The sequence below is a fragment of the Anomalospiza imberbis genome, chromosome 1, assembly GCF_031753505.1.
Source record: "Anomalospiza imberbis isolate Cuckoo-Finch-1a 21T00152 chromosome 1, ASM3175350v1, whole genome shotgun sequence".
Classification (NCBI taxonomy): domain Eukaryota; kingdom Metazoa; phylum Chordata; class Aves; order Passeriformes; family Viduidae; genus Anomalospiza; species Anomalospiza imberbis.
Genome location: NC_089681.1, coordinates 131722312 through 131746202, shown reverse-complemented (window position 1 = coordinate 131746202; position 23891 = coordinate 131722312). Strand labels below are relative to the sequence as shown.

General features: G+C 39.1%; 1 protein-coding gene across 2 annotated transcripts in view; it reads left to right on the top strand.

Annotated features, from left to right (window-relative positions):
- Positions 1 to 23891, top strand: part of CUBN (cubilin) — a 142671-nt gene that overhangs the window by 61711 nt on the left and 57069 nt on the right. For both annotated transcript variants that reach the window (XM_068212150.1, XM_068212159.1), the window contains exons 29-36: positions 3921 to 4102; positions 10408 to 10582; positions 12152 to 12333; positions 17503 to 17659; positions 19353 to 19469; positions 21743 to 21856; positions 23121 to 23249; positions 23535 to 23667. In XM_068212150.1, coding sequence (XP_068068251.1) covers positions 3921 to 4102; positions 10408 to 10582; positions 12152 to 12333; positions 17503 to 17659; positions 19353 to 19469; positions 21743 to 21856; positions 23121 to 23249; positions 23535 to 23667 — 1189 coding nt within the window. The remainder of the gene's footprint in view (positions 1 to 3920; positions 4103 to 10407; positions 10583 to 12151; positions 12334 to 17502; positions 17660 to 19352; positions 19470 to 21742; positions 21857 to 23120; positions 23250 to 23534; positions 23668 to 23891) is intronic.

Sequence of the window (23891 nt, the reverse complement as noted above, 5' to 3'; positions counted from 1 at the left end):
AATATATGTTTCCTAAGTTTTCTGTTTGTTGTCTGATTTCCTAGCAACTAACACCAGAGTAGGTAGTAGTTTTCAGCATTTTCAGGGGAATTCCAGGACCTTTACACTCCTAAAAGAGTATCTCTCAATTCTTTTTTTTTTTTTTTTTCTCTGTTTAACTGCAGGGCTGAAATGTCCAAAATTACTGCAAGGAGATTGGCACAAACTGGTCATATGCTGTATGCAGTTCAGCTGCAAGCAACTTTTCCACAGTGCAGCTGTCTGCATTTCACAGCACACAGCAAGACCATGTATCTCTGTGCTGAGAAAAACTTTTAATGTTTCACTAGGAGCAGAATGGCTTGGTATCATTCACTATTATTTCAGTGAAAAATGAAGTAATGCCACTATTTATATGTTCTGCTTCTGCATTTTTATTTATCCCTAAAGACCAAATTTTTTTTACTTTGTTGCTATAAACAGCACAAATTCCATTTATTTAAATAGAATAAAAATTTATTTGATGTAGGCAGACAAATACAAATATTGGGAGAAGGTTTGTATTCATGTAACTTTGTAATCAAAGTTTTTTAAGCATTTCAAAAAGTTCGTTACTTGAGTTTTCTCTTTTTGGCATTGTAATACAGCAAGTGAGTTTTAATTAGGAACATATGTTTTAATCTCTTAAGTATTTATGTAACTATTTTTTAATAATCAACTAGCATTTATATTTTCAGCAAAGCACAACAGAATCGACTCTTACCTCATCCTTATAAAGAACAGAAACATGCACAGACTTCCTGGCAGTTGGCCAGAGATTTCAAAGATAGTGGTTCTGCTCTGCTGTGGAGGTTTCTTGTGGCACATGCTGGTCAGTCAAGAAAATTCAGGTGTGAAGTTTACATATTTGCAAAGATCAGTGAGCTCTTTTTTCTGCTATTAGTCAGTGAATGCTTAGGCATAAACTCAAGTAATTCTGATCTTTTTGCAAACAACTTCTAAGAAATTAATCTCAGAGACCTAAACTTTACGTCCATTTCACTACAGCACTTTAAAAGAATCACTCAATTAAAAAAAAAAAAAAAACACCTTTTCTGGGAATATTTTTAGTTGGAAGAAAAGAAATGGGACATTAAAAAGAGTTTGACCTTCTTACTCATGTGCTTCCAGAGAATGTTGATTGAGCTCAGAGGAAATATGAACCTCTCTGGAGAGGGAGTGTGAGTAATCTCAATGCTACCTGCAAGGGTTGCATGGAAGAAAGGTCTGTGCCTCAAAGAAGAGCATACAAGCTTTCCTCTCCTCTGAGCCATTTCAGGTTTAAATAAAAAAACCTCTTTTGTGGCTGTCAGGAAACCCTTAGGAGAAGCTGAGTCATAACTGCCTGCTAGGTTTTAAAATGTTGCCAGCTTTCTTCAGGCTGAGATAAATAGCAATTGGCTTTGTTTTGCCTGCTGAAACTCCCCTGATCCCTGTTCCCACCCCCTCAGGAGCTGAGACATTAAGTCTTGTTGTTGAGAAACCTTTCTGTTTCCCAAGCTGGCAAAGCAGCTTTTTCCTCCTGAGCTCTGTCCTTAGTGGCTGTGTAATTCTGGCTGCTGAGGGGAAAGAAAGGCTGCAAATTCCACTGTAAGGCTTCCCCAGCGATGACACCTTTTTTCCTCCAGTTGTAGAACCTCAGCAACCTGGTTTCTTTAGAGGAAAACCAGGCCATCTTCTAATGGCATTGGGAGAAAAAAGGGATGGTGGTTTACACTGAAGCTTTCTTCCCCTCCACCTCACTGATGAAACACTCAGGGATATCAAAGTTTCAGTGGATTTAACATTTACCTGTGCTGACAGCCTCAGGGAAGGAAGCGCACTGCCTTTTTCTCCATTGGGATCAAAGACAAGATTGGTTTAAAATACACTTTAAAACTTCTTTAGTTCCTAAATTGAGATGCCCAGTAGCTTGACAATGTAGCTTTGTGACTGCAGGGCAAGCCACCTATGGCTGCTCCATGTGCAGCAAGGTGGGGAAAAGGGAGAATAGCTAAGCCTGTGCCAGTTCACCTGTGAGACAACTTCAGCTGTGTAAAGGTTTACCTGGATTAGTGGGAATTCTTTTGTTTAAAAGGTGCTTTTCTGGTGGATACTGTGTGACGGACTGAGAGAGATCAGTGTTACATAGCTGGCATGGCCTCACATCTGTATTTAGATGTCTTCTTTTTTAGCTTAAAATAGATTCTTACAGCTTTGCTCCCTTTCACACCTGCTGCTCTTTCCCCTCATAGATTTGTGTTTTACAGTCCTAGAAGTCCTATAGCCGACTATGAGGAAGTCAAAGTCAGGTTTTCTGTGTGAAGCTGAAAGACCTGTTGGTAGAGATGATGATAAATGCTTCTGGGACTTAGCAGCCGCAAGTCTGGCATGAAAGGAAAATATTTGCCCTTAATTGAAGATCATGAGCTACAGCTTCCTGAAATACAGTGTAAAGCAGAGCAATGGCCAAAGACACCTTATTCAAATTGCAAATTATTCTTAGATTTAACAGAGATTAGAGGAGTTTTGTACATCTCTGTATATATATTGAGCAGATCAAAGGAGTATTTTATTTGGTTTTTGTTATCAAATATCTCCTATAAATAAAGACTCTGATACAGATGCTACTTATCACTGTTGACATACCACAGTATTTGCCTCCGGGAATATAGAACTCATGGTTTGTTAGATGGTTTTATTAAGTATTTTGGGGCTTTGCAATGTGACAGAACCTTTCTTCTGGAGATGAAGCCAAAGACATTGATGGAGTGTGAGCATTGCAAAGCTCAAGTGACCCTATAAGTTCTGTGTAAGCAAAATAATAGTGCTTAAATGAAACACTTGGGGGGCTTGTAATGTTAAGAGAAAAAAAAAAAATGCTGCTGGAAGGCAGAGTGGCACACACAAAATCAGATCAAACACAGAATCCTTTTTCTTTCTGCATGTGACTGGTACATAGCCACCCTACTGGCTTTTCTAAAGGTAAGGTTTCATTATGAATGTAGCTGATCTAAATCTGCCCTGATATTGGGAGGGCTGCTGTGCCTTCCTGCCCTGTTTATGCCTGAACTTGGGGACTGAGTCAGGAATAGCATCTTCCCAGGAATTCATTAAAGAGAGGCTAGTGGTACACTTAGCATGTCTCCATAAAGCAATGATAAAACTAGTCTCAGATGTTCAGCTGCTTTGTCCTGTTAAACCAGGGGCTGCATTTCATCCATTGTTTTGCTACTGGTTTCTTTTTTCAATCTAGCTCACAGTATGTAAGAACTTAGTCACCCCAGGGTCTGGGGAGTGATGTTAGGACAATACTTTCTTATCTGAAAAGAAAATACATAACTTTTCAAACACAGCTTGTTTTACAATCGCACTGTTACAATTGAATAAAAAGAAGAACATTAAACCCACCAAGTGTCAGAAAGTTGGTTTATCCACTGTGATCTGGCAGCTTGTAATCCTGCTCAGTAGGCTGAGGCAAATTGCATTGTCTTTAATTTTATGATTCCAAAAGCAGTAGGAAATGGCATTTTTACAATAGAAAGACCTCCCTATGATAACTTAGCTTGTGCATTATTTGAAGTTAGTAAGAGCTGAGAATGGATCTGATTTAGCTTTCTTGAACTTATAAAGTTAGAAGCCAATAAAAAAATTCCCTTTTTTTCTCTGTGTCTCAGCAGTCAGAGCAGATGCTGAGGTTTGGTACAAAATGTACCAAAACAGGAGGTGAAGTACTTCCTGCACAGGCAGTACAAACAGCTCCAGCCTGCCATTCTCTTCCCGGGTTCCCTGTGGCAGAGCAGACCTTGCAGCCCAGAGTAGACATTTGTCAATGAAATGGGTGCTACTGCCTGTCCTTATCAGAGCTGTCAGTGAGTTTTTCCAGACCTCCTCACTGACAGGCTGTTTTGCTTTGTTGTCAGGTTGTGGAGGAGAGCTCTCTGGCCCTTCTGGTTCTTTTCACAGCCCTGGCTACCCCAACAGATACCCAAGCAATAGGGAATGCATCTGGTACATCCACACAGCACCTGGTAGCAGCATTCAACTCACCATTCAGGAATTCGACATTGAGTATCACCCAAACTGCAGCTATGATGTTTTGGAGGTAAGAGCATTAGTTTTACTCCTCTACACAAGTTTTATTCACCTCTGTCTGAAACAGATAATCCCAAGAACTGCAGATGCAGAACAAACAATTCTACCATAATTTCCTGTTTCTGCTGAGGCTACGGTTATGTTCAACAGGTATTGTCACAGAAGCTACAATATTCTTATTATTTTTTGCTTTTATGTCTTTGGTGACTGTATACCTTAATTAATTATGACGTTACACACTGTATGCTTCCTAACAAAACACAAAACTGCTTTGAAAAACTTAGTCTTAAAAACCCCATCTTTTATAAAGAAGTGTAGGGTGCTGTTCCATGAAGATAATTTCCTGATGCAAAGGAAAATGATGGATCACTGCAGGGGATAACTCAGGTGAGATCTTGTGTAGGACCTTCCAAGGATTCCAAGGAGATTTATAACCCTGAGTGATGAAAATTATGAAGAATCTTTGCACTCAGAAAAAAGAATAAAATAAAAGAAGAGGCAGTATCCTAGTCATCTTAGGGTGGTGGAAAAAGGAGAAAAGAGTCTCTCTAAGGATGTTCTGACCTTTAAGAGACCCATAAGACTAGATGACCCTATTATATATGCCATCTTTTCACTCATGTGGTAAGCAACCAGGTGACCAATCTCAGCTAACAGAGTTGAATAGACTTCCAGTACAGGAAGAAGGAATAGGAAATAATTTCAGGGAGAACTTTAGAATTATAGACTTTCTCAACTGCTCTCACTTGAGACATTTGAGATCAATAATGGAGGTACACTTGTGACTTTTTGTCAATGAAAATAAATGGGTGATTTTTCAATATTTTTGTAATGAATGCAAATACTGTTTAAGAGAACTTGTACCACTCTACTGCAGCCTTTCTTCTCCTCTTGTGGATGATGTGATACAGCATACAGTTAGACAACTTTCTGTCCAGTACCCACACTTAGACTCTGCATCCCACTCCCACATTCTGACTGCTGTAGGATCTAGGTGTAAGGAAGTCATTCCATGAATTCTCCATCAGTAGCATTAGCAAGTATACCTGTATGTCCCATTGCTGACACCAGAGACTGTGAGTAGGTGACCTGTACTGGCTGGTTTGGGCATTGATGAAGTCTGTTGTGTTGCATCTTCGTTGTTCTTTGTGCCCAGAATTACCAGATTGAAGGTAATCTGCCTATAAACTTCCCTTTTGCCTCTGTTGCCCAGAGGAATCCATTAAACTGCCTCCAAGTCTAAATTTGCTGTGGATGACCATTTCTTGAATAGTCCAAGGACAATACCTACATCTGCAGATGGTTGCTCAGGAGCTATAATGATCCAGCAAGAGTACAAATGGCTGGCAACCATTTGTTTAAGAGTTTTTTGGCTGGGAAGGTAGCTGGCCTAAGACCAATTGAGTGGGTTGCCAGACATCAACTGCTTAAAGACACCTTTTAACAGGACCCTGCAGTTTATTGCTTTGTGCTCCTGAGCAAGGTATTCACCTTAGGTTTCGGGTTTCCTTTTTTTTTCCATTTGCAGCTTAGTTGCTATGTTTTGCTTCTTTCCAACCATACTGATTCATCTGCACAGATGCTCACCTTGCTGCTTGAACTCCTCTGCCTTCCTGCCCTCAGAATTCGAGGCATGCTTCGAGTTACTTGTCTCCTGATCTTGGTTCATCCAGCTCCCAACACCTGACACTGATCTGCTGGCTGATAACCTAACATAAATCAACTTACAGGGGACAATTGGTTCATGTCTTTGTGCATGATCAAAGGTCCGGCGTGGCAGCATAGATCTTCCCCTGCCAAGCTGCAGGCACACAGTAGAGCTTCATGTACCTTGCCACATACATATTTTCTTGCTTTTATTATAAAATTCAATCATACCATGATTGACATAGTCTGAGCAGAACAAGTGATGATTCAGATTTAGTGGGAAAAAAAAAACAAACATGGCTAGCCATTTTCAGAAGCTGCTTTATCTTGCCACTTTCTTTCCTGTGGTTTCTATGTATGTCCAAGCAGAAAACCACACACGCATTTAAAGTTTGCAGACTGTTAAAAAAAAAGGTTACTGGTGTGCTTTTGATACTGTGTGTTTCAGTGATCGCTAAGGTTCCAAAGGTCTTTCACTCTCACATTATCTTCCCAAAAATATCCTGTCTAAGTATCTTTGGGGTTTGAAGTCTAATTTTTCTCATGGTTATTCCCCTGATTTCACATTTTCCTTATCTCTGAGTAGTAACTTCTACTGCTTCCTGCTTTCTTTGATATCAAACATTTTTCCAGTTTTAATAGGAAGTCAAAATCAGTATTAAAGTAGCTCTGCACTCTGCTGTCCCTCCATGTCCCATTCAGCCTGGTACCTGAAATAAGATGTTCTGTAATAAATATTTCCCAGCAATCACAAAACTTGCTCTTCTGGATACATTTAGCTTTTGCTCAGGGACACCCTCATCCCTTTGATCTGGCAATCAATTTAGGAAAATTCTAAGAGATATTTCTTATTGCAACACCTTTGTTGCTAACTTCATTTTTATACCATAGTTTCTTGAATATTTCACCCTTGCACATTTGTCTGAAACATACTTGTTCTTGTAAAAGGCAGAGACTTCCCTTTCCTTTGACAGTGCCTCTTAAACAAGCTGTCATTTCCATGTCAGTATCCCAGGACTAGCATATGTTTCACTAAAACTGTGCAATATTTTTTTTTTTTTAATGAGAAATCCTCAGGTTATCCCCATGGCTCAAGTGTTCAATGCATTCTCCTTTAATTTTTCTCCCTGTTTCTTTTATGACACAGTTGCAGTCTGTCTTTTTTTTTCTTCCCCATCAAATTCCATTCCTTTTATAAACATCCAGAAAGCAAATTTAAATAGTTCTTAAAGATATTTTGTGAAAGCGTTTCATGGAAATAGAAGACGTTATTTTGGACACAATGAAATAATTGAAATAATTTTTAAATGGCTTCTATTGAAATTACATTCATAGAGGAAAATTACCATGCCTGCTTTGATTAATTATGACACATCAATGATGACATCTTCTCCTTTAGCATGGACCAGATTTTTGCAAACTATAAATATATTCTGACTCAGCAACATGTAGCCCTGGGCTGAAAAGGAAGGAAGACTGTCAATCTATTGCACTTCCAAGTCAGATGCTCTGGTCTTCTCATTTAAATATAAAGAAACATCACGTATTGCCACTGTTCTTAATTCTCTGTCAAAGCCAGTCTCTCTCTTTGCTGGAAGTTATATCTGAGCAGGGATCAGTGTTATTCCCAGAAAATCTGTGTCATGAGGGTGACCAACTGCATAAAAACAGCTTTCTGTTTCTCATAACTCTGGAATGCTGACTGCTAACATTAAATGGAGCTAATGGGGCAGAAGCAAATGATAAGAACAGATTAAACCATGGGCTTTATGACAATGTCCTGCAGCCCTGCTATGCCATCCAATACCACTTTATCTTGGGATCAGATAGTCTGGTCAAACTAGATGTTTAGCTTTTTTTCAGCTCAGACATCCTATCATTCTTTATGAACCACACCCTTGAATTCATTCTTTCCATCCATTCTCTTTTCCCTCTTCTTTTTTTTATGAGGTAACTTTTGTTTTTTCTCTTTGTAGCCAAATATAATATTTTATTGTTTTTTGTCATGGAAACACTCAAACTTGTTTTTATTCCAGCCTTTATGAAAGCATCTGATTAATTGAACTGGCCTAAAGGAGAAAAGAAAATACACTCATAACTATAAGGAGCATGCCTCTGACTGCTTTTTATTTTGAAACTGTGCAGAAGCTGTTGCTGAACACTTAACAATGTAAAGGAGACCGACAAACTTTAGGTTTGCATCAGTATTTCTCCCCATCTTTGTTGTTTCCCAATAGGACAATTTGAAGTGTTCAGCTTGGGCCAAGTTAATTTCTGAGGAAATGCTGCAGAAATCAGCAGGGTTTATGTCAGAGCTGGGTTTGGTTCCCTTGCCCATGGGGCAGACAGCCCCAGGGAGTGCCAGGGATGATATGAGAGGCTGGTCCATGAGACTTTTTAGATGCATATTAGAAACTCCTGCCGTTTCCTCTGCCACATAGCTTCCCTAGGCTGGTTTAGATGATTAAGAGCATGTGTTCTAGCTAGATCTCATGCTGTGGCTCTGACTCAGGGAATGTAACACAAACACATTTTAAAATTCATATTTGAACAGACTTCTGACAAATGCAGCAGTCACTGGGCCTCACAAGCAGCCAAGCAGTAAGATTTTTCTGAAGACACTGAGCTTCCAGCAGACAAACAGGCTTCTTCCCCAGACCATGACAGCTTCATTACAGATTCTGAATCTGAGCTGTGATTTCATCCATACTGACTTCTTTTGAATGCCTTGAAACGATCAATTGGACAGAGGAGCCATTAGCCATTCAAGTCATGCAGCCTCCCTGCAGAATGCAAAAAAGTGCTATGTCAGTCAAAATAAAAATGTTTAAGCTATTAAGCCTGTGTTATCAGCCACCAAAGCAAAATACTGTCCTTTGAACATCTAACAGACTATGATGTTTATAGAAAAAATAATTCCTTATTCCTTCTGAGGGTGCAAGCCTCAGTTCCTGAGGTCTCACATTAACCTGGAGTCACTGGATTTTTTTTCCCAGTTAAAACCAAATTATTTCTGTTATATCTCTAACATCAGAGCACTGTCAGGCCCTGTGAGTAGTTAGTGAGCACACAATTAATCAAATTATGTAACAATGCAGTACACTTAACCCTGAATGTGGGGGGACTAGCTCAGTTCTTTTTTAGACTTGCTCAGATATTTAGCTTGGATAGAACCCAAACTACTTCTGGGGTTTAAAAAGTCTGCTTATTAAAATATTGAGTTTCCCCTCATCTTGAAGTGATCACAGGAAAAAAGACACATATAAAGCTGTTTCTAACAGTACTGTTGCTTTCTGAGAAAGATGCATAGACTGTTTCTTTTAACTTTTTTGATGCTTACCAAACTATTAATTTTTGGAGTGGACTTGAGGTGCTACTGTTGGAAAATTCTGATGAGATTTGTTGCCTTATATTCCTATTCTCTGCTTTTGATTGGTTTTGTTTGTTTGTTTGTTTTTGTTGTTGTTTTGGGTTGTTAGGGTTTTGTGTTGTCAGAACTTGACGTTATCTAGTTTAATTTTGGGATTTATACATAATAATAAGCATACTTGTAGAATTAGAATCTTTCTGTTAATTGGTTGCTGAAAGACAGCAGCACATTCTTTATTTGGTGTATCTCTTTTATAGTTTTCAAATCCAAGGTTACTACCAAGCTGACTTTTGCAGCTGCAGTCCTACCAGGCGCATCGAAGGCAGTAGACTGTTAGTATTGGGTGTCATTTCATTAGCATGCAGGAAGCCAAGAAAATCCAATCACTGAGGGCTCTAGGCACCAAAATCACATGTCAGTTGGAAATTGCACTGAGCATGAGTGTTTTCTTCAGCTTTGACTGGGAAGACTAGGGAAGGTGAGCCAGTTCCACCAGTTACAAATGGGCTCAAACTAAAATCTTACATCCCTTCTGGAAAACAAGAAACAGGGTTAACAGGGCTTCAGCACTGCCCCATAATTCACTTCACTTAGTTTAAAAATGCATTGTAAGTGCATAATACTGCTGTGATGCTTAAAGGAGTAATGGTTCTCTGGTTTATGACTGCCTGAGGCACACTCTTCTGAGTAGGAAACAATTACTCTTAAAAGCCAAAACCCGTCTTTTGTGGCAAGTACATATGCTATATAGCCTTGCTTCCAAAGAACATTATTAAAATGTAGCTTGCTTGACCCAAATCCAGCTGCCCTTGAAGTAAATAAAGTTGTAATGCTTTTTTATTTTATCAGATTATGAAATCTGCCCCCAGTTTAAAAATTGTCTTTAACTATGCCTCTAGATATCAGTGGTGCAAATCATCAGCACAGGTTCCTGCAAAAAGGAAGCAAGCAAGCATGCAAAAAAAATCTGCTTCTATGTGGCCAGAGAAACAAGGTGCTAATTCTGGAGGGAAAGAGAAGAAAAATCTGGCCAAGCCTCCAAGCAGACAATTCTATTTAATGCAAGGCTGTTCTCAAATAATCTAGAATTTTAAGCTTGGTTTGTACAGGTGGTTCAGATACCAAGTAAGTCTGCAGAGAAAAAGATTCTAAGCTGCTTATAATTTTAAAATGTTGAATCATTTTCAATACTTATAGATGGGGTTTTTTCCCCCTCCTAAAAACTAAACAGTTCTCATGTACTCTGTCTGGCAGATACTCTCATTGGAAAACTTAGATAATATTTCTTCCACTTCTAGGTCTTTGGTGGCCCAGATTTCCTCTCTCCTAGGCTAGCCCAGCTGTGTGTTTCAAGATCAGCACAGAACCCACTGCGAGTCTCCACCACTGGCAATTCAGCTGTTGTCCGTTTCGACACAGATGCAGCAGAGACAGGGAAAGGTTTTAATGCCTCATGGCAAGAGAATCCAGGTGGTGAGTATACTGATTAATACCAGGAGAAATTCAGGAAGTCTGAGAATTGAGGATCAGCCATGCAAGCATTCAAAGTAGTCAAACAGCACAGGACTGAAAGCTGAAAGAGAATTTGGGTGATACTGAATTTGGTAACACTTAGAGATGCTGAAAAACACACAGAGTTAAAAAATGTCTAATTATCTGAAATCTAGGCCTTTCAATGTATTTTGTTTTGGTTTCTTCTCTATATAATTAATGAAGACATTCCTGCAATGAGCAAAGGATTTTTCATGCTACCACTTCTTCCCGCTCACTTACCCATACAGAGTCCTTTATTCACTGAATGGTGCTTTTGGTTTTAAATGGTAAACTGAAAAATAGCTGAGAACACTAGCTTGAAGAACTCAGTAGGCTGGACCCCAAAAATATTTGGAGTGATTAGTAAATACTTGATCTCTATAAGGTTCATCCATCCCCCAGTGTGATTATTTGTTCATAGCCTTACTGGTAATCATTAAAACAAGAGATATGCTTAAGAGACTCAACCATGTCTCTACATGTGATTTCTTATAAAAAGGCCAAAATAATTGCAATGAAAAGTGATGAGAGGCAAATTTTAATTCTTGCAGTTTTGCTTGATTAAGCACACTGATTCATTAGCTTGTCAAGGTTTATACTTCTCTCACAAGTTTTATGAGAAAGGCACAAGATTTTTTTCTTAATAAAAGAAGTCTACAATAGTCCTTTGAATTAATCCCTTTTGAGATCTGGCAGCTTATTTTTTCTACTTAGGCCCCCTGAAGCTTTCTTATCCCTTTACAATGTCTTGCCTGCTGTACTCCAACCCCCTCTAGCCTCTAAAGTACCCACTCACCAGAATGCAATAACAGTATAGTTTTTTTATCCTTGTCTTTCTTTTTTTTGTTTCCCCTCCTCCATCTCTTTTTAAGATGTAAAAGTCTGCTTGTGTTAGTCCTGTTGAAATCCCTGGTACTTCCCATGCAGAATTCATCATTCCAGGCTATTTAGATATTCATGAGCATCAGATCTGTTCTGACCAGAAGTACCTGAGGGTGGAGTCCTCAGGAAGCCCTCAGCTTCAAGGGTAGAGAAATAAAAATGTGAGGTTTGCTATTGCTGCACTGCTCACGAGCAATGAGGAACTCCCAGCTCTCTCAGTAAAGTCATTTTCTCACCCTATGCTCAGCTAGACCTAGTTATTGCTTTCTCAGTATGCCAGGCTTCTGGCATTCATATGAACAGTATTTTGGATTGCTTTTACAGTATCTAGGATAGAGGAACACCAGCACTAATGCTTCAGCCTTTACAACATCTACCACCAGCTTGGGGCTACATTACTCCAAGCAGTGTTGTCACATATTCAATTATAACAATAATGTTATATTTTCCTAAAAGGAATTTCCATTGATTTTTGTTGCACACTTCAACTGTTGTAGCACTCATCTTACAAAAGCTTAATGTAGGAAATATAAAGAAGGAGGTGTTCATAGTTTAAAAACAGAGCTGGATTCTCACTAAGTATAAAAGAAAAGAGCTTGTGATTAAAACTGATTGTGTCTTTTTCAGGCTGTGGTGGTATTTTCCAAGCTACCAGCGGGGAAATCCATTCTCCAAACTATCCTCAACCTTATAATAACAACACAGATTGTTCCTGGGTTATCCAAGTTGACCAAAGCCACAGAGTCCTATTGAATTTCACGGATTTTGACATTGAAAATCACCATTCATGTAACTATGACAATGTTGAAGTAAGTAACAAAAGACATTTCAAAGGTTTCCTTAATTCATCTGGTGAAATGCTTGCAAAATAACCTCATAAATAGATGACTGTTATGATGACACCATTTATAGTGCAGTTTACCACAGCTTGCTCCAAGCCATAGGATGAACTGCTCACATATATAGCAGATTGCCCGCACTCTCCTACAAATCAGGAGAGAAGGAGTCTGCATCCAGAGGGAATTGTTGCTGGCTGATTTTCTTTATGTATGCATTGTTTATTCAGGTGCTCTGCAGCTGTCTGTTTAATTGCTTCATTAGATCCACTGCTCTCTTTAAAGCTCCACATTGCTGCTGATTTGTGAACTTTTGTTGGTGTCACAGAAACTCAAATTGCTGCTCAAACAGTGCACAACAAGGAAAAACTCTCCAAGTCTCCTCTTGGCCTTTTGGGAGCAGGGACATGAAATCCTGGCCCTCGATGTCAGATCACACTTCACTCAGTACAAAGGCATGTGTGATCAGTACTAGTCAGATAAAGCACAGTGACTGTAGCCCAAAATCCAGCTTTCCTCTCCTTGATAAACTGTCATTCACAAAGAACTCAATTTGGCAGGAGCTGAAAATCTTTTGAAAACAGCATCAGTTTTAACAACATTGCCTCGTAAAGCTTTTTTGTACTGAACTAGAAAAAAAGAAAATGTGTCCCCATTTTGCTGAGCAGAGCTGAAGATTTCATTTGCCCACAAAGCGTCTTTGTACAATGACTGTTCCTTTTTTTTTTTTTCTCCTGGTTATGAAGCATAAGGAAATATGGTTATGTCTTTTTATTTAAATTATTAACTACATCAGGGGACCTTTGAAAAGGGACTTTCAAATCTCCTGTGCTATGAGACAGGAGTAGAAAGTCAAAGTGCCTGAGAGAAACACAGGCTATCTGAGATTTGTATTAATGCAAACAAACCATTAACAATTAAGGGCTAAATTCTGAAAAGGCCTGATATTCCAGTTTCTCTTCTAGACCTGATGCAAATGGATGTTTGCACGTATCTCAACACTGTGGAGTGCTCAGCTCTGTGAGCTCCTTGCAGCTACAAGCACAATTCTCCCATTACCTTTACAGGCTGGATAGGACACTGAGTTTTGAATCATTGAAAAGAGTCATTTCCTCAGTGGCCAGAGGGGATGGCTGTGCCAGAGCTCTTTGTGTGAACAGAGTCTGCAGACCATGTGCAGTGACACCTCTTTTCCTACAAAGCTATAGGAGTACCTGTTGTTTGCTTCTGCTTTTTGGTTTTTTGGGGGTACTGAAGAAGGTTCTTGCCCATTAGCCTCAGCTGTGCAAACACAACTGGAGAGTCAAATTTGATGCAGACATCAATCACTGCCCACAGAGTGTGGTTTGAAAATTGATGAGGGGGAATGCTGGTTTGAAGCCAAGAGATAATAAAGGGATCTGAGGCCTTGGTGTATGAGGTAGAGTTTTTCAGTGCTCATGTAGGGAAACCAGCAGGGCAAGAAAGGAGTAAATGAGGTTTCTTTCACTCCTGGTATGCCAGTAATAGAAGAATCACTTGTTAGCAACACCTAGATGCAATTTGTGTTCACCTTGTTTCAAGACTTGCTATATGCCTCACACATAGGAAAGCAGAGTGAGGGGACAGAGAGTGGCTGGAAAATATAAGTAGATGTCTGACTGTGAATGGCTTAGGAATTGCATTCCAAAAGCCGTGTAAATGGAAAATACAGGCAGCTAAGGAAGCAGGTGGGTTGTTTTTATCTCCCTAATATAGGAACAACTACCATATATGAATAGCACAGAGGTTCCACCCTTTTTTGTTTCTTGAATTTTTATTTATCTGTAGGGATTTTATTTGCTCTGTGAGTTCTCTTGGGGCTTCCCTCCACCCTCAAGTGTACCAATGGTCTTTTCCTTCACCCTCCCCCCTCTAGATCCACTCATTTTTCCCTGCACTATGACTCAAGATTTTTTTTTCAAATATTTCTACCATAAATTCCTTTCTATAGGGAACACATGAAAATGTATTTTTTTCCTCTAAGGTTTTCCATTGCACATGTGTTAGGTGAGCAAAGTGGGAGGAGGGAAAATACTTGTGTCTGCTGCTTCTTGGCTATGCTGCAACTCCATAAAGCCTGGTGCATTTTTCTGTTCTGCTCAGTGATTTCAGATGTGAATCTGAGCACAGATCTAGGTTCAACCAAATGGATTCTGAGCCTGTGATGGTAAATCATGGGATAACTGCCCTGAGCTCCCTCTAGAGCCAAAGGAGGGAGTGCACAGAGCACATATTTCATTCGTTTAGATTTCTAAATTTAGTTAAGTCCTCTGCTTCTGCACCTCAGTTTTCTTTCTTATTTGTTCTCAGAATGGATGACCATCTCTTCATCTGTTAAATGAGGGTGTATAGCTTTTCTCTAATCTCAAGTCTAACAGTTATATTATGTAGAGAGCATAAGATCTTTGAGAAGAGTTTTTTGTTGTCATTGTCACCATACTTGAGTAAATTTTTAATTCCTCTCTGTGTACCCACCCCTGTGTACTTCTGTCAGGAGAGTGTGACTCACAAAAAAATTAGTTTATTTGAAGGCAAATGGACAGAAAGAAATTGTGAATGCACCAATTGCTGTATTTTTGGACTATGTTTAACCAATAATGGTATCTGATGCTATGCCAGGAGCTTAAGTCAGCAGGAGTTTCAAGTATTTGGAGACTGGAGGAGAACATAGCTTAGAAGGCAGGACTTGTAGCACAAGGTCCTGAAAAGGGGAGCGAGAAATAGCTTATTCTGTCCACTGAGTTTGATTAAGTAAATGTTTTTTTTCTTCCCTGTTTCAGTATAACAAGTAAAACACAGAAATGTAGAAATGTAAGCTTCTGGGAAATAGAGAGGAGGTACGACTTCATTTATTCCAGGTACTGGTAAAGACGATCTTTCAAGAGACAGCAGTTAGAAATATGTGGAGTTTTTTTGGCTCAGAAGACAAAAATGGATATCTTTTTGTCATGTGTTTGTGCAAAATTCCAGACACATTTGAAGAAGGCAATGAATCACTCAGTTATGTTCACTGTGGAAAGGGAATTGCTGCTATGCACAATGCAACTGAAAACGTGGCTTTTAAGTTAGCAGATGCATTGGTTTTCCTTAGTCCTGCAGCCACAAAAAATGCATTTTTCAAATGTTTTTTTAAATAACTTTAAGAAACTGAAGACACTCAACTCTTTCCTGAGCTACTGTGTGAATATTGTGGTTTCTGATCTAACTGCAAGCCTGAAATCCCTCTGGTCATATCCTTAGCTGGGCAGAGGCACGCAGATGAAAGCCAGCATTTTACCAGGAGGTGTCAGGCCCTCTCTCTATGCCCTGTCAATGCAATGCTTCTTCTCAGATAAAATCCTCTCACTACTGTCTAGGGAAAGACACTGCCTCAATTCCTAAGGGTTATTTTTTCCCTACACATTCCATGGTTTGTGGTTTTTAACTCCAGGCCGTCTGATTTATATACACAATATATGTGAGAGGAAGAATAAACACTGCACACTGTGTATTAGAGGGTGATTGTGGCAGGCTGCCAAGAGAGAAGAAAAGGTTGAATGGATGGATGTTTTTGGGTGTCTTTACCAGGTACTCATTTTAACAGGCGTTGCAGACTTAATGCTCCATCACAAGATCCCACACAGCTAGCTAGTGTTCACAGAACCACAGGCAAATGTTTAATTCATGAGTACAGCATTGACTATGTAGGGTATGTCAGGGGATTAAGCAGGAGTTTTGTCCCTTGTTTCTTAGTTCTGAGGTTTATTTGAGACAGGTCATCTTTCTCTCAGCTGCTGTTTTTTGGGGTTTTTTTCACTAGTGTGTTCAAAAGCCTTTGAATACTGGAGGCAGAAACATTGCATTGTGTGACACAGTCTAGTTAAAAATTTCTAATTCATTGGTGCTGCCTTGCACAGGCTTGCTAGAATGTGAGGCATGTTGAAGTAAAGGAAGATATTCTCAATAAAAAGTATATGTCTTCTAACCTAATGGCATTTATATATCTTTCATATAGTTTTTAGCCTCCTGGCTCCATTTTTGGGTGTTCCCATACAGATTTTAATCTATATTTTTCTCCATTATATTAAATGATGTGCCCATGGCAGGTCAGGATGCTAATGCTGAAACAGGAACTGAATTCAACTGCTGTTGCAGACGAAAGGCTCCTCCTTTGTGGTCGTGCAACTGTGCTGGGAGCTCCAGCACTCCTTACTGCTGAAGACAGGCACTTCTGAGACTGTCCCATGGCTTCAAATACAGCAGCAACAAATCACTTCTGCTGGAGTTCTACGAAGGATTAATGGGAGATTGAGACTGGCTATTTTTTTCTCTCTGTACTTTCTCTTGTCAAAATTTTGATGTTGCTTAAATTATGAACTCTTTGGTTATAACTTCTCTGTCCTTCTCTTCCTGATTGTGAAACAGGAAGGAAACAAAATTATCAGCTGTAGGGGGAAAAAAAAGAGAAGGAAGCCTTTTGCGGTAAAATTAAAAGTGAAGTTTTGTAAACCTATATACTTTCTTCCTCTTTTTTCTTTTTTTTTTCTTTTTTTTTTTAACTTTCTTTTCTTTATCCTCTGCTTAAATAGCACTTCATGTATATGTGTGTAATTCACAGGACTCTAAAGCTTTTCTAAGACAGAGATATAGGACTCTGATCCTTGATGCTGGATCTAAAAACCATAATCTTTGTGACCTTTTATCCAGAATCATAGCTCTCACTGCTCCACCAGTTGCATGTTAGGGCCAGTTTGGAAATCTTTACTGAGACAAGATGTAGGGTTTAACTGAATGAAAGCTACACAGGAGCTTATGTTAGCCATTAACAGAAAACAACAAATATATGGGGACATCTGGATTGTTAAATGAGTGTTGTTTCAATACCCAATACACATGAAAGAAGATGTTTACTTGGGGCATTTTGTTTGTATTTAGTTACAAGGGTCACAGTAGCTTCAACATGAAATATATGCATTTTTTGGAAATTGGCAGTTAAGATAGGCAATGTGAAGTTTGTTTGCACTGCCCATAGCAGGACTACATAATGACCAAAATTTATGAAACATAAGAGAGGGAATGAAATAAAAGTCTTCTCAATACTCCCATTGAAATCAGCTACTTCATTTGATCTTTTCATAACAGGTATTTGATGGTCCTAACAATGAAGCACCACTTCTTGAAAAACTCTGTGGAACACAGCATCCTCCTCCTATCACATCCTCCAAGAACCTGATGTACATCCGACTGCACTCCGATAACACCATCCAGCACAGGGGCTTCAGTGCTCACTTCACTGAGGGTAATTGCATCATTTACATTAATGCACATTTATCTCATCACCACTTTGTATCTGACACAGTCTTTTAGCACAGCTGATAATGGAAAGTGTTATTTCTACCCATGCAGCACACCAGTGTGTATCTTTACCAGGAACAATTTTTCCAAATTATAGATATAAAGACTTTAAAGTCCGAGGATCAACTTAGATTCTTCAATTAGGAAAAAAGAAATCATACTTTTTATAGCAGGGCATCTAGCACACATCAGCTACCTCTTATTCTTCCTCCCCAGAGGGTTAGCTGTCCATAACTGTCCTGAGAAAAAAGTGCAACTGGCAGTTTCCACAGACCTAGTGACAAAATAACATTTTATATGTCCATCCATGCGCGTGAATCTGAAAAGCTATAAAAGAATTCTGTGTGGTGCTGTTGATGAAGTTCATGGATTCAGGCCTGCATACCCTGCCAAACATCTACTATCCAATTTGTGGCAGACTAATTGGCATTTTACATGGTTTTCTTTTTAATGAAAAATGACACCAAGTGGGCAGAATTTTTTCATGAAGTTACATACTATTTGATGCCTGGTGATTTGCTTTTACTTTTTCTCAATAATTTGGGAAACTGTTTTACCCCAAGATACAGACATTTAATTTTTGCAGAGAAAATCAGTTTCTCTCACTTTCCTCTCAGGATTCTTTTCACTGTTAATTATTGCTTTTCCCAGAAATGTTTATTTCTTTATTGTAAAAATTATAAAGAAAAGGAGGATTTTATATCAACAAAAACCTCAGAAACCCCAGTTACTGAGGTACTAGTTGGATACCTAATTAGGCATTTCTGGCTAACAGCTGTGAGAGTCTAAACTGTTCAGCTTTCTCAGAACACACTTACTGGATTCAGTACTGCACAAACCATGTCTGGTGAGTGAGTGCTCCCTGCCTAGGAGGTTAGCAACCCAGCTTCCCTCTTCCTGAGAAAACTCAGTTAACTAAGCCCAATCTTTTGTTTGGTATTTTAGGCAGCACAGCTCAATAAATGAGCCTCACTCTTCAGTACTCATCTCCTCACCCTGCAGTTGAAAGCAGGTGTGTATTAAACTTCGACCTGGGTAGTTTATGAGCAGAGCAGCCAGTGAGCTTAAAGATGAGGCATGGCAGCACTCAGCACTGTCAGCCAAAGTTCTGCAGTCAGTCAAGCTCTAGTGTGTGGGCAACACCTCACACAATTGCAGTTTTGCTGACACAGCTCACAAGAAGATCCTGCCAATGCAATGTGGGGCCAGTCTTGGGTGCTGGAAAGTTGTGAACAGTTACTTATGATTTTTTTCTTCCTAGCTGCCAACATAAACAAATGACCAGAGAAATGGGCATACTACACTACCCTTAAACCAAGTTATTTTGGCCCCAAGGTATCTCTTCTGGGTTATGAAGAGATGAAAACTATCAGGTCTAAAGTCACTCTGGCTTCTTGCAGATGTCAGCCATGTGCAGCATGGCATGTGGATCCAGGTCAAGAAAGTGCAGCCAGTCCTGGGAACTAATCCCTAAGTTTCTTCTTCTGATTAAATACTATTGCAAATTTTATCCTTATTTCATGCTGATGTTCCTTATTACACTTTATGCATTCATTTTCACTACAGAATCTAAGCAAGGTGATTTGTATATATAAATATTTATATATGTATCTATGTCTTTGTGTTTTGTTCTAAAGCATGTGGAAGTTTCATAGAGTCAGATTCAGTTGGGGCAGCAATTTCCTCTCCTCTGTATCCTGCCAAATACCCAAACAATCAGAACTGCAGCTGGATTATTCAGGCTCAGGAACCATGTAAGTAAAAACATCTTTTATAGTTAGTTGGGATGACTAACATCCTCATCGTCTTTTCTGTAATAACAATGCAAAATTCCTCCTTTATTTCTTTAGGAAGTTCTGCATCCTGGTAGCTGTGAACATGGCTGTCCCAATCTGTCACAAGTCAGATTTCACTGTAAAAGATTAACTGCATAGTGAGGAAAACAATTTACAGCTTTGTCATCTTAGCCAATTTACTGTGCCTCAAGGGTTAAAATTATAAATGAGGTGTTGAATACAATGTGAAGTTGGACTAATTTGTGAGAAAATCTGAGGGTTTACATATAATTAAAGCACTTGTATTTAGCTGACCTTATTTTGGTCTGGAGTTTTCAAGCTGGAGTTGTATTACATGAAATATATACTGTTAACATTAAAAAAATTAGATTGAATAACGAGAAAAGGCACATCTAAATTTCAATTTTAAATACAAACAAAAATATATAAATAAGTTGTTGTTATGTGTATAGATACACTCTCAGCTATTCATCATTTTACACAGACTTATGATTGATCATAAAACATCAGATTGATCATTCCATCAGATATTGCTACTACCTTTATTACCCTCTATTACCTTTACATTGTATAAGATTCCTAAAAATAATTTGTATGTGTTAAATCCCATAATAATGTCCTCCTATCCTAATTTTAAATAGCAACTATTCTATTTCAGTTGTACATATTATATTTAGACATTGTTGTTAAAATCCTAGAATGCTTCCATCATGTTTATATATTTATTTTGCTAGTTTATAAAACAAATATCAATTTGCCAAGAAAATAACCAAAACATAATCAGGAGATAAGCAATTCTTTATTTAAAGAATAGTTACTTATACAAAGAGGATGCCCATGAAAAGGACATCATCTGTGCTGTTCATCACCTATGTAACATTTATTTTTAAAGACAAACATTTATATTGAAAACTCATACATGACTGCTGTCTCCTGAATGACATGAGCATGAGAGACCATAAAAATGCTGTATGAGAAGCAGTGACTTCCTCCACTTACCAGCAGGACCACCCCATGCCTCATGCTACAGCTGCATGTGGTTTCTTTATGCCGTATGTAATGCTATTTATTTATGGCATTACATAAATAAACAGCATACATACATTGCATTGCATACATGTCTGATAGATTGAGCCAATGGCAGGCCACAGCAGAGCTCCTGCTCTGCTTTTACTGGGAAGGCCAACAAGTCTCCTGCTCTGGCCACCCACTGTGTTTTTCCTTTTTGCTGTGTGTCCTGAGGACCTGCATTGATAGCTGCAATTGATTGACCAGGCAGGACACAAAGGAATGGGGAACATGCGTCTGCAGCTGAATGCCAGTCAGCAGCACCCTGCTGAATGCAGCCTGGGCTCCCTGGCTGTCATTTCAGCTTATTCAAGCCAATTAAGTGGGGCCCAGGGAGAAGCAAAATATTTGTGTCAAATTCAGTTTGGTCAGTGTGGGAGAAAACTTAGTTATCATCTAAATCATGAGACTCTTCCTGACCCACTCAAACTGCATGGAACCCTAAGGCCAGTAATAACTACTGTCCCAGATTGGTGTCAAGGACAGCTTCTCTTCTGCTGGCTGTGACTTCACCTTTTTTTATATCAGACAAGTAAGAGTAGTAGGAGAGTCAAAAATACCCTGAATCAGAAATCCTCTTTTTCATGATATAGCCTGCAGTCCAAGAGTGTGGAAAATCCAATTCTGTACAAGTATAGCTGAGGGTAGTTAATGATCCTTTGACCAGTCCAATTGATGAATATAGAATGTTGCAATATGATGAAAGAAGCGGCTCTTTCTAAGCCTGGAGCAGGGCACATTTGTCCAGATCTATGTTATAGATTGCAAAGGGACAGCAGGTCATGGGTGTGTAGAAATAAAGTTTTGTTTCTGAAAGTCTGTAGATATTCCATGTTTTATTTGCTATTTTTTTCAGTATATAATGAAGTTGTCCAGAAACAAGGTAACTTCGATCCATGTGTATCTGCTAAATCCTGTTCTTCTAATGTTGATTGAATTAGAAAGTACTGAAAGGTACTGAAAAGATTTACCAGGACCTTTGCACTAAAGATTAATGCACTTACATCAAATTCATTCAATATATAATGAAAAAAAACTACTTCAGATATGCTTTATGGAAACTAATTTACTTCAGGGGAAAAAAAGAACATTAGTTTACATGTAAATATTTCTTTGTGAAATTGCTAACTTCTTCCTCAATTTTTACTTTTTGCTCTTGCCAGTCAACCACATCACACTTTCATTCACTGACTTTGATATTGAAAAAAAAGGACAAAACTGTACAACGGATTTTGTGGAGATTTTGGATGGGAATAACTATGAGGCTCCTCTTCAAGGTATTGTACCTTTCCCTTGTGCATTTGATATATATAGAACTACACCCAAGGTAAGCAGGAGAAGGTTTTCTGTTCATGGTCTCCTGCTCCATGGATTTTCTTTGATAACAGAATCTCCTTGGCCTCTCTGGCTAGAGGAAATTGAGAATGGAGAATAAGTCTTCAGTGTGAATGGCAGAGTCCTCCCAGTCTCTGACTATGCTCCTACTAACCTGCAGTTTGGTGTTGACTCCAGCTGCCTTTTCCTTCCTCCTCAGCTGAACAATATAGGGAACCAAGCAATTCAGTTTAAACCAAATTTCCAGTTAACTGCCCAAAAGCATAACATAACTCACAAACACAGCAAATAAGCTCAGTCCATGCTAAACACAGGTAAGGAAGCTGCAGACTCTGGGAGTGGAAAATGGCTTTTTGTCAAATCATGGAAAGCCTAATTCTTCTGCTCTTTCCTGAATTTTCAATAGATTTCTTCTGACTTCTCTGGACAGTACCATCCCCTTCAAGTGCCAGGAGCAGCCTGAAGTGGCAAAATTCAGAGGCCTGGGCACAGGGTGGTCCCAACTCTCCTTGTATCCCTAGGGCTGCCTCTAATTCTTTTCTGGAAAATTCAGAATATCCCTGTCTTATTATGTTCTCCCTTACTCAACTTTTGTACATGCTCCTTTGTTGGGAGTGGGGCTGCAGTCAGTTTAAATGGTTTGTAACTAGGAGCAGAATTCATATTTTTTATCTCCTATCCTTGGCTTTCACTTGCCAAAAGGACTCTTTAGTACTTAAAGGGGACATGTAAGAAAGATGGGGAAAAACATTTTAGAAAGGCATATTGAGATTGTCATGGTTTTAAGCTAAAAGAAAGTAGATTTCAACTAGATATAAAGAAAATATTTTTTACAACGAGGGTGGTGAAATATTGCAACAAGTTTTCTGGAGAATTGGTAGATGCCCTGGAAACATTCAAGGTCAGTCTGGATGAGATTCTGAGCTACCAGATCTAGTTGAAGATATCCCTGCTCATTGCAGGGTGGTGGGACTAGATAACCTTTAAAGGTTCCTTCCAACCCAAAGTATTGCCACAAGAGTTGAGTTTTGGGCAAGTGTCATGGAGTATTTCTTTTTTATGTAGATTGAATTGACAACTGCAATTGCAAGCAACAAACATTACTCCTGCTTGTTGTCAGGCATTAACTCCAAATATTAAATTAGCAGTAGTAATTACATGCTGAACACTTGTTTTTTTTTCCCTCTGTGTTCTGCTCTCTTTCAGGCCGTTACTGTGGCACTACTATGCCACATCCTATCACTTCTTTTGGTAATGCCTTGGTGGTGAATTTCATCTCCAACAACGATGTTACTAGCAGGGGCTTCCATGCCACCTATGCTGCATCATCATCATGTAAGTCCATGCAACAGGTGCTACTTCCTTATACCACCGACTTTTAAGAAAAAGAACAGATCCTTTACCTCTTTTTCTCTCTGTCATTCGATTTTTGACCCTCCCCTTTTGCCCTTCCTCTTTTTGACCAAGGTCTCAGCAAGTACATCAACAAGCTAAAGAACAAAGAGACAAGGAGAAATGCTTTCTTGATTAGCAAGTGCTCTGTCTCTGTCAAGCTTTTTTGTTGTTTTTTTTTGTTTATGCCATCCTTTCCAAGCCTCTGTTGTCTCTTTCTTGTTGCAGCCTGCGGGGGTACTTTCCACATGGACAGAGGAGCTTTCAACAGCCCTGGCTATCCCGAGCCATATCCGCTCAACAGCGAGTGTGTCTGGACAATCCTCAGCTCCCCTGGCAACCGGCTCCAGCTGTCCTTCATGTAAATGCATTGCCAGGGGTTATTATTCAGCCTTTAACAGACCTGAAGGAAGGATGCTCTGTGTTTGTTAGGAAATGTAATTACCCAATGATAAAACTGAGATATATTTTTAGAGTAACTTGGAAAGAGAACACAGCAGGGGTTAGTGGCATCTTGCAATCAGTGTTTCCCTGTCTTAGTCATTGCTTCTATTAAGGCATATAAATAGGTGGTTTATTATTTGA